This window comes from Crinia signifera, chromosome 2 (assembly GCF_055691185.1).
Source record: "Crinia signifera chromosome 2, ASM5569118v1, whole genome shotgun sequence".
Classification (NCBI taxonomy): domain Eukaryota; kingdom Metazoa; phylum Chordata; class Amphibia; order Anura; family Myobatrachidae; genus Crinia; species Crinia signifera.
In genome coordinates this window covers 227685611-227701746 of record NC_139218.1, presented here as the reverse complement: position 1 = coordinate 227701746, position 16136 = coordinate 227685611, and the positions used below count along the sequence as shown (strand labels likewise).

Here is a 16136-nt window from a genome sequence, read left to right as displayed (position 1 = left end):
ATCCCAGCCCCCTGCCAGCTCTGGGGGGGGGGCTTTGCCAGTGTCCTGGCAGCCCTCCTCAGTGTCAGGCGCAGGCAGGGAGAATTCCATCTCCACTTCCATCTCCCTGCCTACAGCCGTCCCCCAGCTCCCTGCAGATTCGCCGCCAGGGGCTCGCTGCCCCTGACAAGTTGAATAGGGTGACACGGAGGGCTGGCAGCGAATGCTCCAGCCCTCCGGAACCCTGCGAATGTGCAGCGAATCCTAAACAGGATTCGCTGCACATTTTGTTAATGTGCATTGAATACTGCACTCTGAGGTAAAAAGGGGCTAGGCTACCTAGTAACCCGTCCTGGAACCACCAGTTACTATTTACCATAGTAAACCAGCATCTCTTACAGTTCCCAACTGTACTAGCTGTAACAAAATACAATGGATAGTCACTGCTTTTACAAATTAATCATTGAACTTGAAACCTAAAAGATTATCCAGTTACCTATAGGATCTGAAGACTGCTGATGTTTATTTGAGGTTCCCAGCGACTGAAGTGCCACTTCCTGGTTATCATTCAGTCTTTGTAATGGATTAGCATGTACAGGCGGAGTCCTCTGTACACTAGTTTCTGGCCTTTCCACCTCATTGTCCTCTGCAGCATCATCAGAGTCTAAACAAATGGAATCTTCTGGGATTTGACAAGGAGCTTGGCTAGGATAAAGGTTTGCCTTGGAGAGAACACATGAAAAAAAAAAAAACAATAAACCAATAACACGTGATTCTTTTTTGTCTATATTGGCTTGCAGATAATACAAAAGTATATTGTATAAGAAAAGACCTCAAACTCTAGTGAAAATTTACATATACATCTGTAAAACAGATCAAAATAAGAATAGCTTTAATCATGTTAAGAATGTTAGTCAGAATAGTCCCGAGCATTTTGGATAAGGGATACTCAACCTGTATTATAATGACTCAATCTTTTAGTCACCTTCATAATGCATTTCAAAGAGGACCTGAGGAAGTGGACAAAAGCAGACCCTACTATATGTGCGTCAGTATTCAATCTACATCTGATAATTGACTAACTAAGAATACAAGCATGTACTGAAGGTTTCAGGTCTAAAGGTGCCCATACACGTTGAGATATGGGGCTGTACTTTCTGTGCTTTAAAATGTGCTGTGCGATTCTGGCACTTGTAGGGGGATGCGATGCGATCCCCCTACATGTGTGGGTGCAATGCGATTTAATTTTTTTATTTTTGATCGCTACTAATGGACATTGCATCGCATCGCATGTACTCCTGTACTGATGCGATGCAAAGAAGCACAAAAAGTACTGCCTGCAGATACTTTTTGTGCTTTACAATATTGTACCTGCGGGGACACGCATCCCATCCCCGCAGGTACACGGCGCGATTATCGCACATGAGATGCGTTTTGTACTTTAAAATGTATGGGCACCTTAAAAGTAGTTTCAGAAAATGTATTATTCCGTAAACATAACATCTTCTAAAATTGATACATAGTATAGATAATATCGGCCCACACTGGATGTGTCGGACATCCCCCTCGGGTCCTGTGCGCATTGGAGGTCGGACCTGCTGACCCGGAGGTCGGACCTGCTGCCCGTCCAACCTCCGATTTGGCCCTCTCTCGATGGCAGGGAACGGGGTCGCATGTGATACAGTATAGCACATATGAAAAGGACCTTGTGTGAGGTATTGCATGCGATCCTGGCGCCTGGGAAGGTCCCGGGCGGCTCAATCAAGTAATTATAACCATCATAATAAGATAAACATGAAACGGCATTACTTATTGAGCATAAAGGGAGGGATCGCGGTGTCACCAGGATGGAATCAGAGGAAGGGATTCAAATAGTAAGTTCTTACAAAAATCCCCTTTTCTCTTTCATCCATCCTGGTGACACAGTTTAACCATGGGACGTTCAAGAGCCAGTCCTTTGGGAGGGTACGCTCAGGCCCGCAGTTCTCATCACATTGAGCTGCCGCCTTTAATTTCTCTGCCAAACAAATGCTTCTGAATCTGGCTGAAGCAGTGAACACAAGTTATTTTCCCAAGTCGTCATGGCCTTGGAGACCCAGGCTGAAGCTATAATAGGTCTCAATGTAAAACCAACAAAGACTGCCTTTAAACAACCCTCTAACTTTTTATCCACAGGGTCCTTAAATTTAGCATCCCCCTTGCACATGCAAAGCAGTTGCTTTTGACAGCCTGGCGACCGGGGCATCTACCAGTGGGACTCTCCCACAATTTCACATGCTCTTCAGGCATAGGGTAAAGACTCGAAAACCTTTTGGGCTTAAGAAGTCTTTTTTATATGGCATTTTCCACACCCCCTCCCAGCAATTCTGGCATACCTTCATCAGAAGGAAAAGGGACTGCGTCCCTTTGCTGTCTTTTGAACACTCCCTGCTGCGGAGCCTTATCCGCCTCACAAATTCAACTTCAAGGATATTAAATACTATGCAAAATTAATAGCAAATAGATTGAGTGTTATACTTCCTCAGTTGGTGCATGGGGATCAGGTGGGGTTTGTTCGTGGTAGAGAGGCAAGAGATAATACGACGAAGATTCTTAGCCTGATACAACATGTTACCAACGAGGGGAAGTCAGTAATTCTTCTATCTACAGACGCAGAGAAAGCGTTCGATAGGATTGGATGGGTGTTTATGAGGTCTGTACTGGAGGGACTGGGACTGGGCCCTATAAAAGGATCATGGCGCTATACTTGTCACCATCAGCAAGAGTTAATATCAATGGCACCCTGTCTGGGGCCTTTGCTATTAGCAACGGCACCAGACAGGGATGCCCTTTATCCCCGTTGGTTTTTATATTGTGTATAGAGGCCTTGGCTATTGCAATCAGAGCAAACCCACAAATAACTGGAATTCAGGTAGGGAAGGCCGAGTACAAACTTGCTTTGTTCGCGGACAACCTTTTTAGCAACGATTTCAAGTCCCAGTACGGCACTGCCACATCTTATGACTGAGTTTCTGAGATTCAGAAAATTGTCGAACTCTAAGATAAACTATTCAAAATCATTAGCATTAAACATATCAGCACCTTCCGAAATGATAGCAAGATTGAAATCAGTTTTCCCTTTTTTATGGCATCCTACACATATTACCTACTTGGGAATCAGGATAACAAAAAATATGAGTCAGCTTTTTGCCACAAATTATACTCCACTGATTACCTTAATTAGAACAGATCTGGCCAGATGGAATATGAAGAGACTATCCTGGTTCGGAAGAATATATTAAAAATGGTTATTTTGCCAAAAATCCTATATTATTTTCAAACACTCCCGATACAAATCCCAGAATCTTGGTTTATAGCCAGTAACAAATTAACTAGACAATTTATTTGGGCGAGGAAGCACCCTAGAATAAAGTTGCCTATACTAAGCCGTTCTAGAATAAAAGGGGGCCTACAGCTACCAGACTTTAGGCTGTACCACCAGGCGACTCACTTAAATAGAGTTATGGAATGGACGAGGGACAGAGATAATAAGCAATGGGTAGCATTAGAAGACCAATTTATGCTAAAACCAATAGAGATTACACCCTGGTTCCCTAAGCTAGATAAATGTCCCCTATCTCACCCAACTATTCAAGCCACTTTGAGAACTTGGCTAAAGTAAGAAAACGATCGAACATTTCATAGATTTTTGGTCCACTAACTTAGTTTCTGGCGAACCAGGCCTAGATATGTTGGGCTTTGTGACTTGGTCCAGGGAAGGGTTATTTAGAGTGGGCGAGGGGAATAAACCAGTGCACATGGTTTTGTCCATCTAAGAAGGATTTTGTCTGAAAGAGTGAACTCGAATAAGGCCCTTTGTCTGCAGGAAAAATCCTCTCCTTCCAGCACCGCACAGTGAGGGTGAAAGGACGCAAGGGCAGAGTGAAGGAAGAGACCAAAGTCCCTTATCCAGCGGGGTGGAAGGCTCTTTGGCGCCTTTTTCCCCCTGTGAGCCGCTCCTACTGCATGTTTCTTCTTATCCCTATGTCTCCCCTTCAATGGGGACCACATGGAATAAGCCAGCTGTGCTGTGCTCCTGTAACAGGCTGCAACCTCTACAGAGTTCAGCCTGCAAACCCTTTCAAGATGGCGGCCGCCATCGCGGGGTGCCCGTCAGGCATGATCTCTCCTATGCAGGGAGCCAGCTCTGGGGTCCCCCAGGGTCCAGGAAAACGCTCTAGTGAGGAGGTTTTAGCGCTGTGCTGAGATACAGACAGCGTCTCTCAGTAAACAGGGAGCTGACAGGATGAGTTTCTGTCAGCCCCTGCTGCGCTGTCAGTGTAAGGAAACATCCCCTGGAAGCCTCACAATGTGCCTGCACTATCTAAAATGTAATATGAATAAAAAAAAAAAAACAAAAAAAAAACACCCCAGCTACTCTATCCTATGGGTGCAGCAGCCCTTCAGCATAGCACCCACTCCGGTGGGCACCTAAAATGAACTGGGGAACCATTTTATTTTTAACAATGGAAAAGCAGAAAAAAGTCTGAAATACATTTTAGACTTTTTACTGCTTTTTTTTATTATTCTTTACACACACACACACACACACACACACACACAGATATTATCTATACACTCATGAACACATATATACATACACCAAGGGAAAGGAAAGTACTATTATACACTAACAGGCAGCTCTAACAGGAAAGGAAAAAGCTAAACGTATAATTCAGGGATGGGGAACCTTCGGCCCTCCAGCTGTTGTGGAACTATACATCCCAGCATGCCTTGTTACAGTTTTGCTATGTGGCCATGCTACAACTGTTGCAGGGCATACTGGGATGTGTAGTTCAAAAACAGCTGGAGGGCGAAGGTTCCCCATGCCTGGTGTAATCGAACCCCGCTGAAATTGAGGTATACAGAGAGACCAGGAGACCAACTACAATCCAGAGATGTGCGGAGATAGGCAAGTAAGCTAAAGTTGCTACCCAGTGTCTCAGTAGGAGGGGAGAGAGGAGGAGTAACTCTGTGGTATGTTGGCTGCCCTGAGGGAGTGCACAAAGGGGTGGGGGAGCTAAAAGGAAGAGCCTGCCTCTGCCATCTAGCCTGAGCCTCAGGGCAAATGACCCCCACCCCACCTCTCCTTTTGCCACACTTCGATGGTAGCCTAGTGGGTGGTATATAGTTAGCTAGAGCCCCCACTGCCAGCACCACCTGTGGTCTTCCACACTGTCTGTTAAAGGAGGAATGATGTGGCCCCACTTGTGCATCTGGCTGCCGCTTTGGGGGATGTCCCCTGTGTGCAAGAGTCACGGCTGTAGTTAGTGACAGACGTCATAATGAGGGGCCGCTTAAAAGCAGTCTCTCTCAAACCAGTGCCTGCTCTTTGCTGGCACCAAACTACTGGCTGTCTGGGGGTTGGAGGGCAGGGTATAGAAGTCAGGGCTGCTGGGAAAGAAAATTTAACTAATTAGTTCCCAGACCTATACAGGCTATAACCAGTCATCCCTGTGTCCCTTATGGCAGGAAGAACAAAATACTGATTATGTGTGATTCAGTAAAGTTTGGGACAACTGTACTTGGGCTTTAGAAAGTAGTACAATATAAAAACACCAACATTGATTGTTACTAACACCATGTTCCTGTCAAGTCCAAGCAGCTTCAAATTACTTTGCAAACAGGAATAAAATGCCCTTTACATTTAAGGTTATTATATGTTTGCACATATAAGGGCCAGTGGTTTAGAGTCCTAACACAGCTTATGTGACATTGAAGAAAAGGCACAATGCTAAAGCTCTGTAGACGGGAGAAGTTTAGTTGCAATGTACTACATCAAAATGACTGAGATGCTGATCAGGTGATCAATGTATATGATAAACTGCATTTTTGCTAAATCTGCTAAAAGGGTCCCTGAAAAATAAAGCGGTTTGAGGTACCTGGGTATCCGACCGTGGTAGCAGCAAGGGCCAGACCTGGGTAATGGTGCAGTGTAAATGGTGCGACCCGTGTCATAAAATAAGCTGATTGGCTGTGTATACAGAGGACTGCCTTTTGAAGTTCAGTGTAATCTGTCCTGACCAGGGAATAACGACTCCAAGATGCCGTGTAAACGAGTTTTTGGTAAAAAATGGCGATATAAGAGAGCCAGGTTTGCAACTTTTATGACATACTGTACCACATACTTCTTATTAGAAATACGACTGATTGAACAGTATACAGTATAAACTGAACTGGCAAAAGGAATGATGAAAAGGTCTTGTATTCAACACAGAAAGGTAAAGTGAAATGCATAAAGTTTACAACTTACTGTGCTTTTTTTCATTTCCAAATGTAAACAGCGAATCATGGCATTAACATTTGTGGTACATGTTTTCCAGTCTTTTCCATATTCACCAAGATCACATTCAGGAAATACAGACACTAAGAACTCTGCAAAACATAATTGAGCATTAAATGAAAAACTAAGATTACACCGATGTTTCTTTTATAAACTCTTGATTCTTCTATGACCAATAATGGAAAAATTATCTGCACTTCTTTATGACTACAACACATTTAAAAACAATTCAATGAATATACAGTAATTTACCATATGATTTGGCTATGAATAGTGCTGGTAGTTCTGTGAACAGGCAAATACTGAATTTGTATGGAAAACGTTTTAACCTATATACAAAACCCAGTGTTGTTAACTTCAATTTATGGCACCAATCCTCTTTCTGCTAATCCAAATCATAGTAACATACCGGTAGTAATTAAGACTGAAAACAGACGTTAGGCCATAGAGTTCAACCTATTTGAAATTCACACTGGTTTAGAAACTGTAGCTGGTGATGTAATTACAGTATAATGGTAGTAGAGCATTTGGCGTAAAGGTAGCCAAATACACTTGAGCTGATTTGGTCAGTGCTGAATACCCCATACACTGAGCTGATTTGGTCAGACTTTGGCAGATTCCGATGGATTGGGCCGTGAAAACGGACCAGATCGGCTGTGTGTGACATGCCGTCGGGTCCGATACATCAGACCAGGACACTGGTCGCACCCACAAGACATCGCGAAGCACCACTGGCACACACCTATGTGCAGCCATAAGCAGGGTCCGTGATGCAGGGGGCAGGCAGCATATAGTGGTGGGGGCAGGCAGCTCATAGCGGTGAGAATTCTCTTAGCCAAACAGTGTCCAGCAACTCATTTCAAAATATTTAGCAGCCGCATCCCACCCCGCCGCCCGGCAAAATGCTGCTACCAGCTCCCAGCCACTGCTCGGACGGATCCTGCTGCCCACCACTACGAGCTGCTCCCCCCCCCCCTGCCGCTCACTGGGATTACATGCAATAAAACGCATGCGATTTATTGCATGTAAAAATGGCACATCAAGTGCAAAATCGTAGTATGTGAGCCTCCCGGGGAGCTCTCAAGGGCAAACTGGTCCGATGTCCTTAGGAGAAATCGGCCCAGTGTATGGGGGCAATAACTTAACATCTTGCTAATTCTTTCCTTTGGCAGTTTGTGGTGTGTGTAGTTTGCTGTACCATGCCATAATTTATGGTGACACTATCAAGTCATTTAAATAAGATATTAGTTACTGTAGTTTTAAATAACTGTTATTGTATTAACTTGGTTTAGTTGATTCTTTTTGCAAAAATCTAATTTAAATCAAAATACGATTTAAATAAATAATCATTTAAAAAAAATCTCAGATCCCACCCCCAATTATGATTTTTTACGCACCCTGCTTTCATACCTCTTATTGCTGAAACCTTGTTCATATCAAGCGCCATCATTCCTTGCACATTCGTCCCTGTGGCACTGCACAATAATGCCTCTTTAGTGAACAAGGTACGCACTAAGTAACGGGCAGCATACTTGGGCTGTGTCTTCTGTCTTGCTTTGACCAAAAAGCTTCCTGGTACTTTAATATTCCTGCTTGGGTCTCCAAGATACTCTACCAATGAGGAATAATAAAAAATATAAAAACACATAAAATCATTATTAATAATTATATAACAGGGAAACTGTAAAACATCAAACGCAGCTAAATACTTTATAAACGTAATTTGATAGTCTTATCATTACAACTAGCAAAATTTAATGTGGCCTGAGATAAAAATCAAATACTCTACTTACAAGGGGCTTTTTTTTTTTTTTCCTTACTCACCGTAAAATCTCTTCCTCAGAAGTCCTCTAGGGGAAGCTGCGTCATTACATCTGGGTTAGAGTTTGGGCTATGGAGGTTAGAGACAAAACCACTAAAAGACCTCCCCCTCCCACCTCCAGCAGAGGCTAAATCTAGAATTAACAGAATAAATGGAACCTGTGTATTATCACGGCGCCCACTAAGCAAATAGCTTAGAGGGCTATTCTGCATAAGATAATCGCATCACATCTGATTATTGTATGGCATGCGATGCGATTTTCCTATGTAATTTATTCACTGCTCTCTGTCAGCTAATACATTACAAATATCGTATCCGATATAAAAATCGGGTCAGATATCCGACATGGATAGCGGGGGTATGAAAAGGTCGGGAGGACGCGTTCCGCTGCGCTCACCACGCTTCGGGGTGGTGTGGATAGTGTGTGTGTGTGGGGGGGGGTGCGTAAATCACATGAATAAATATCGGATACGATTTTTGTAATGTATTCACTGACAGAGAGCAGTGAATACATTACATACAGATGGAGCTGGCCTAATCTATCCCCGGCACTCGGCAGATCCCTTGCGCTGGTGGCGCCGGCGAAAGAGACTGGGACGCGCACCCCATAATGGCGGCGGCTTGGCAGAGTCTCCCAGCCCGTCTCCGCTTCGGGGGGGGCTTGGGGTGGACGGACCGGTGGCGACGGCATCGGGGACTGTCTCGTGCATGCGCGCCCCCCGCCAGCGTGGATGGCGGTAGAAACGCCATCCACAGCAAGGACAAGGTCTGCTCCATCTGTAGGAATATCGCATTGCATGCCATAAAATAATCGGATGCGATTTCACTAAGTTAGCGTACGTAGCAAATCTGGGCGCCGGGATAGTACACAAGTACCGAATAAATCAACCATAAAAAGCCAAATAAGACCAGACAATAAGGAAGATTTATTTAGAGGAAGAAGTTTTATGGTCAACCATCTGGAGGAGGATGCATTCTTCCCAAAGGAAGCTAACAGAAGGGAGGGAAAATGTCCGTCACATCTGCACATAAGACTTTGGTGAACCCGGGATTCCTCCAAACCAAAGTTATGGAACCGATAAAACTGACAAGGTTGCAGCCCTGCAAAGCTGTTCCACGGAGACCAGGCAAACCGCCCAAGATGCACCTACAGCTAGAGTCGAATGTGCCCTCAGCGGCGCATGAACTGGTAAACCTAAAGACACATAAGCCTGACGGATAATTGATGTGAACCAATGAGCAAAGGTGTTCTTAAAAGACTGCCCAATTCCGCTTTGGTGCATCCACAAGGATCAAAAGACTCTACATGAAGCCTAACAATTCCGTACGAGAAAAGTAGATCTTTAAAGCATGAACAACATGCAACAAGGCCAGTGACTATGCATCCAGCAAAGACGAAGAACTTGGAAAGAAAAGATGGCAGAACAATGGATTAAGATGGAATATAGACACCACTTTAGGAAAAAAGGAAGGCTGACAACTGAGGAAGTCTGCTTCCCAATTGTCCATATGAGGAATGAAAACATCCGATATCCCCGGAACCCAAATCTCCACCCACTGAAGAATAAGGTTACCTCTTTAATGGCTCTCCAACTATGAGTCCTGCCTTTCTTGCTTGAACAGGGTGTCCCTGAAGAAGGACTGCTGAGTAAGTCTGCACTTACTTGGCGCTGCTATGGCCGTGGGTAGGAGCCCGCTGCTGATGTCAGCGGCCCTCCCAACGGTAAGCAAAGCCTGCATTTTCTGGGACACTCAGAAGAAAGGGAAGGCCGATTGAGGCCGATAGGACTGAAACCGAGAAGGTTTGGCTTGGGCTTCGAAGGTTTGGCTTGGGCTTCGGAACCGGAAGATGAGGACTCTTCTCACCAGTAACTTTTGTAATAATCCTTCTGGGCTGAATAATAGTTTGCCCTCAAAAGGGATTCCAAGGATATGATTCTAAATTGGCATTCCAGAAACGCAACTATTGAGAGCGTCGAGCAGTCACTGCCAGGGCGAAAATTCAAGCCTGTTGGAAAACAATCCAATAAGGCTTCAGTAAAAAAGGTCAATGCTTCTGTGACCGGAGTAGTCAGTTGGAGGATCTGAGTAGGATCCTCAGATTGTAAACTAGACACAATCTGTGACATACACTCCTTGAAGGCCCTAATGACCCAAGCACTGGCCAAGATGGGACATACAGTAAGGATACTCCTGTCAGGGTTAAATGGATTTTAAGATAGCTTCACTCGGATTACAAGCACACGCTACAGTGCCTTGCTCCATAAACAAGAGACAAACTGCAGAGCCGCACAGGCAGAAGCATGCACACAGGGGACACAGGAAAATCAAGGGTCACAGTCCAGTGCTTCCTAAGCAGGCTGTGTCTGCTCTTACCTGACCCAGCGCCACCTGGGACCACAGTGAATTAGGGCCTTATTCTAGTTCACTCTGACAAAATCCTTCTTAGGTGGACAAAACCATGTGCACTGCAGGGGGGCAGATGTAAAATGTGCAGAGATAATTAGATTTGGGTGAGTTATTTTGTTTCTGTGCAGGGTAAATACTGGCTGCTTTATTTTTACACTGCAATTTAGGGCACTCTTTACTTAGATGGGCGCCAGCGATTGAAATCGCGGGCGTCGGGGGTAAAAATCGCGGTCATCGCGGGTAAATCGGGATGCCCGCGATTTTTCCATAGGGAACAATGTTAAAAAGGCTGATTGACCGCGATTTTACTGTTAAATGCCTCAATGGACCCGATTTGGCCATAGGAATCAATGTTAAATGGGCCACAGAGCCCAAATAGGCACAATTAACCCTCAAATGTCCCCCCCAATTTTTAACGCCACCCCACGATCCACGCCAACCCGAAGCGTGGCGAGCGCAGCGAGCCCGCGAGGGGCGGCGGTACGCGTCCTCCGACCTTTTCATGCCCTACTATCCACTAGGGCGTGGAGTGAGAATAGAATAGTGTGGCGAGCGCAGCGAGCCACCGAGCCCGAAGCGTGGCGAGCGCAGCGAGCCCCGCGAGGGGACGCGGATACCTTCACAAGTAGACGCGTCCCCTCGCGGGCTTCACAGGTGTCGGCGTCGCCACGGACACCTGTGAAGCCCGCGAGGGGACGCGTATAACTGTGAAGGTATCCGCGTCCGCTCGCCACGCTTCGGGCTCGGTGGCTCGCTGCGCTCGCCACACTATTATATTCTCACTCCACGCCCTAGTGGATAGTAGGGCATGAAAAGGTCGGAGGACGCGTACCGCTGCGCTCGCCACGCTTCGGGTTGGCGTGGATCGTGGGGTGGCGTTAAAAATTTGGGGGGACATTTAAGGGTTAATGGGCTCTGTGGCCCATTTAACATTGATTCCTATGGCCAAATCGGGTCCATTGAGCCATTTAACAGTAAAATCGGGTCCATCGCGCCTTTTAACATTGATTCCTATGGTAAATCGGGAGCATCGCGTCGCGGGCATCGCGGGTACATTTATGGCCGGCCGCGACGCGACCGACACGATTTCCATGTTTAACATGGGTTTCAATGGGAAATCGCGGGCATCGCGTCGGTCGCGTCGCGGCCAGACATAAATGTACCCGCGATGACCGCGACGGGCGCCCAACTAAGTAAAGAGTACCCAATTTAGATCTCACTCTGAAGTAAAACCCCACCCAAATCTAATTCTCTCTGCACAAGTTACATCTGCCCCACCTGCAGTGCACATAGTTTTGTCCATCTAAGAAGGATTTTGTCAGAAAGAGTGAACTAGAATAAGGCCCTTAGTGACTACCCTAGAGGCAGAAGAGTCACATAAGCACCTATCGAATTTATCTTTATCTGATTATGCTGGTCATCAGTCATAGGTACTAAGCATCCATATAAAAATAAACCAAAAACTAGGAGGAATAAAAAGCATGCCTTTCCTCCAAGGCACAAAAACTAGACTGAGGATCTGCTGGGGGTGGGAGGGGTTACAGTGGGAGGAGTCAGCTTTTGGTGTTTTTGTGCCCAACCTCCATAGTGCACACCCAGATGTAATGAGGCAGCGTCCTGTAGATGGATGATAGAGGAATTAGTACTCCTGAATTAACACAACCTGAAAAAACTGAAAAGTCAATTGTCAGATGTGCACCTGCAAAGCAAAACAATCCCAATGGGTGTATTAGACACATCGGCATATGGCTACAAGGGGGGTGAATGTAATGCCACACACGGCAGTCTGCCCGTCCTGAGCTGCAGGTACACCTCACTGTACATTATAAATAACCAGTGTCAATTTGACAAACGCAGGATGTGTCTCTGGTTTATTGGTGGTCAATCGTACTTGTGGAGGAAGTCTGATGGCTTGTAAGGGTGTATAGTGAGTTCTAATGGCATAAGCCAGAAGAACATTTGAAGAAAGACAGGTCAGGATTCTCATGGGATACAGCTAGGTTATGTGCAAATGTTGCTTTTTCATTTGTTAGACACAAACAGTATGTGTATCTGTGTGTGTATATGAGTTTTTACCCTAGGTTATGAGAAAGTGTAGCTTTGCTCCTTAATATATAATTCTTATTATATGGTCACATTGCCTTAGTTATTCCACTATGTAAACGAGATAGGTACGAAATCCCGGTGGTCAGAATCCCGGCACCGGAATCCGGACTGGCGAAATCCCGAAAAGGGTGGATGTAGATCCCCCTCCCTGCGGGCTCGCTTTGCTCGCCACGCAGCGGGCCCGGAGCCTCGCTACGCTCGCCACACTAATTTGCTCTCCCTCTATATGTGTTATGGACACCCATAGAGGGAGAAAGTGTCGAGATTCAGGCGTCGGGATTTTGACTGCCGGGATTCTAACTGCATGCCATGTAAACATCTCTTTTCATCATCCACAAGTTATTTAAACATAGTAATCTGTAGAAGATCTATTTAGGTGTAATTTTTACCTTTTATATCTAACCTCTCCAATGCATCTTTTTTTAATAGCCATTTCTATAAACCCTTCATTCTAAAGAGCTGATTTTCTAATTGTGTGTTATGATACCAAGTTACCTATTATAACTGAACCTTTTGTCATCTATTGTTATCATATTCATGTTTCTTTCAAATCTTCTTCACAAAAATTTGTTTCACCCTATAAAGATTCATAAAATTCATAAAAAAAATAAAATAAAGTATTTAGTATCTGTATTTACTAAATGTGGTGGAAAAAAATTCACACACAAAAAAAAAACCCTTGCACCCATACTCGTTTACCATTGAGTCACCAGCTGACTATTGGACTCTTGGAAAGTCATTACAAATAATTATTAATTTCCACTACAAAAAAATAAATAAAAAACCTCAATTGCATCCATAATATATGGGCTAACTTCTTAGTTCAGTGGAGATAAGAAAAACAAACACCTCTGACATTATATAACAACATTACTCCTCCTCCTTTTATTAGCTGTCTTATACACTGTCCTAAGGTGTCCACTATGTATTTATTTATTTATATAAATAAATAAATAAATAAATAAATATAGGCATGGGCATTGAATAGGGAGAGTTTAATTCACCCTAAAAACGGCTGAAAGTAGACTGGCAAATAATCCAATAATATTTGAATACCTCCAAAGTGGAGGGAAAAAGGGGTTTAGACAGATCTGATCGCTATTCTGCTAATTTGCAGACCCCTGCGGTCAGCTATCCACCATCCCATTTTGTGAAACTCTTGAGGAACTATCACAGATCGGCAAATAGCTGCAAATCCATTTGAAATGCACTCACCAGCGAATGATTTTTCAAGTGTATTATTAGTACTTTTATTTATCTCTCTACTTTATCTCTCTCTTCCAAGTTTGATAAATCTCCCCCTTAGAACACAACAAAAAACGCACTCCGCCTCACTAAGATGAGAGCCTGGATGGAGACACCCAATGGAAGGAGTCACACGGTCTACATTCTAGAAAGGTTTCGTTTTTCTGCCTCTGCTCAGCTGCCTCAGGAGCTAACCCAAATGCATTGGCTGCCAATACAGCACTTTAGATACCTTAGGTTAATACAATGAAAAAAAAAAACATGTGCAACTCACCATATATGGGAACAGGTTGAACTGAAGATGATGGCAGTTCCTCGCTGGTAATTATATTTCTTTGCACAGGTACACAGGGCCTCAAGACTGTCTCAATGCTTTCTCTTGCTGATGAAGTTGCCATGGGTGCACTGAGTATTGGTGGTGAAGCACAAGTGCTTTCAGGCAATATCTCAATCTTTAAATCTTTGCGGTCTTCATCTGGCATAATGATGGACTGCAAGGAATGGGTAGACACAATGGTTGGCAGGGGAGGACTTAATCGTTGAACAGTCTGATGAGGTTCTCTTGGTAGTGGTATTGAAGGAATAGGTTTAAATGCAGAAGTGCCTTTTAGGTGCAGGTTTATCCCCTCTCCGTGCTTTAATGTAGGGTTCTGATTGCTTCGTAGGAGTGGTGGCATCTGTGAGCTGTGAGCACTTTGGTTTAGTTTTTGTAATCTCACTTTCCCTTGAGGTACAGGATGAATACCTCTGCTGTGTGGAAGGCTGACTGGCCTCTGTGTACACACATAAACAAAATGGATTACTAATAATAAAAGTTTTTTATGCTGATTTGTAATGGTCACCGACATAAGAAAAACATACTGGGGGAAATTTACTAAGATGGAAGTTCTATTTCAGAGGGGATGTTGCTATGGGCAACCAGATACTATCATCTTCTTAGAAGGTGCTAAATAAGTAGATTCTGATTGGTTGCCAATAGCAAAATCCCATCTTAGTAAATTTACCCCACTGAATAAAAAGATTGGCAAATTTAGAGAACATTCGATTTGTTGCTCGATTTAACCCTTTGAGTGCCAACATCTCTGTGAGAGATGTTCAAAATATTTGCTAGGAATACCAGCGTCGCTCACATTTGTTATATAAACTCAAATAACAAATGTTGTGTAAAAACAGATATTTCCTATATAAAAAGGTAATCCTTACAGGTCATTATGATGAATAAAAAGGATTGCTCGGCAATTTTCACACCTATTTTGTCAAATTCACTTGGCACTCAAAGGGTTAATAAAGCTAAATTGGAGCCATTCAAGACAGTGCCTCCAAAGTGCCGCTGGAGAGAGCCAGAGTCTGAGCAGCAGACTTAGGTATGTTAAAACATAATGAAGGACCCCCTCAGCCACCCACGGGTGTAGCAGAATCAGCTCCAATACTTTTAACACTTTAATGTTCTTAAACTTTAACACTCCTCAGCTTCTCCTCTAAACTCACAGACTCCAGCGCCACTGGTCCGATGAAAGAGGAAACATCACATTAATAAGTTAAAACCTTGAGAAGAAATTTAAGTTCTCTTATTATAAACTACAATTATATGTAATACTTTATGATTTTCAGAAATACCATCTGTAGGCTTCAATGGCATGTAATATTGTGACTCACAGTTTTGAAGTGGGGCTGGAGCCGTGTTTGGTGCATCTTGGACACTTTCATCTGGAGTAAATCCATCTTCTTATCCAGTTTCTGGACTATGTCATACATTGCCTAGAACAACAAAATGATACACCTTTAGCCAATTACAATTGCAGTGTACAGTACATTGTTCTTTATGCAGGTCAGTATCCATCATGGTGGAGAACTAGAACAATATTCTATCCTTCGCTATGGGTTTTGGATCCAATTTATCCCCTTCAGTTCGATCACTGTATGTAATGTCAACACACATCTAAACAGGTGGCAAATCAAAGTGAAACAAATCCTTCAACCAGCGCTTGTAGTATAGGAAATTAGTTACTTCCCTTAATAAAATATCCAAAAGAGTTTCTGATTCCTTAATGGGATCTCCAATTCTGATCAACAAGATAAAATAATCATATGATTGTTTTATCTTGTTGATCAAAATTAAATACATTGGTACTCTTTACCTAGATGGGCGCCCGTCGCGGTCATCGCGGGTACATTTATGTCTGCCCGCGACGCGACCGACGCGATGCCCGCGATTTCCCATTGAAACCCATGTTAAACATGGAAATCGTGTCG

General features: G+C 44.0%; 1 protein-coding gene across 2 annotated transcripts in view; it reads right to left on the bottom strand.

Moving 5' to 3' along the window:
- Positions 1 to 16136, bottom strand: part of BEND2 (BEN domain containing 2) — a 43925-nt gene that overhangs the window by 14148 nt on the left and 13641 nt on the right. For both annotated transcript variants that reach the window (XM_083173953.1, XM_083173954.1), the window contains exons 5-9: positions 15540 to 15641; positions 14158 to 14656; positions 7712 to 7912; positions 6272 to 6393; positions 476 to 701 (exon numbers count right to left, since the gene is read on the bottom strand). In XM_083173953.1, coding sequence (XP_083030079.1) covers positions 476 to 701; positions 6272 to 6393; positions 7712 to 7912; positions 14158 to 14656; positions 15540 to 15641 — 1150 coding nt within the window. The remainder of the gene's footprint in view (positions 1 to 475; positions 702 to 6271; positions 6394 to 7711; positions 7913 to 14157; positions 14657 to 15539; positions 15642 to 16136) is intronic.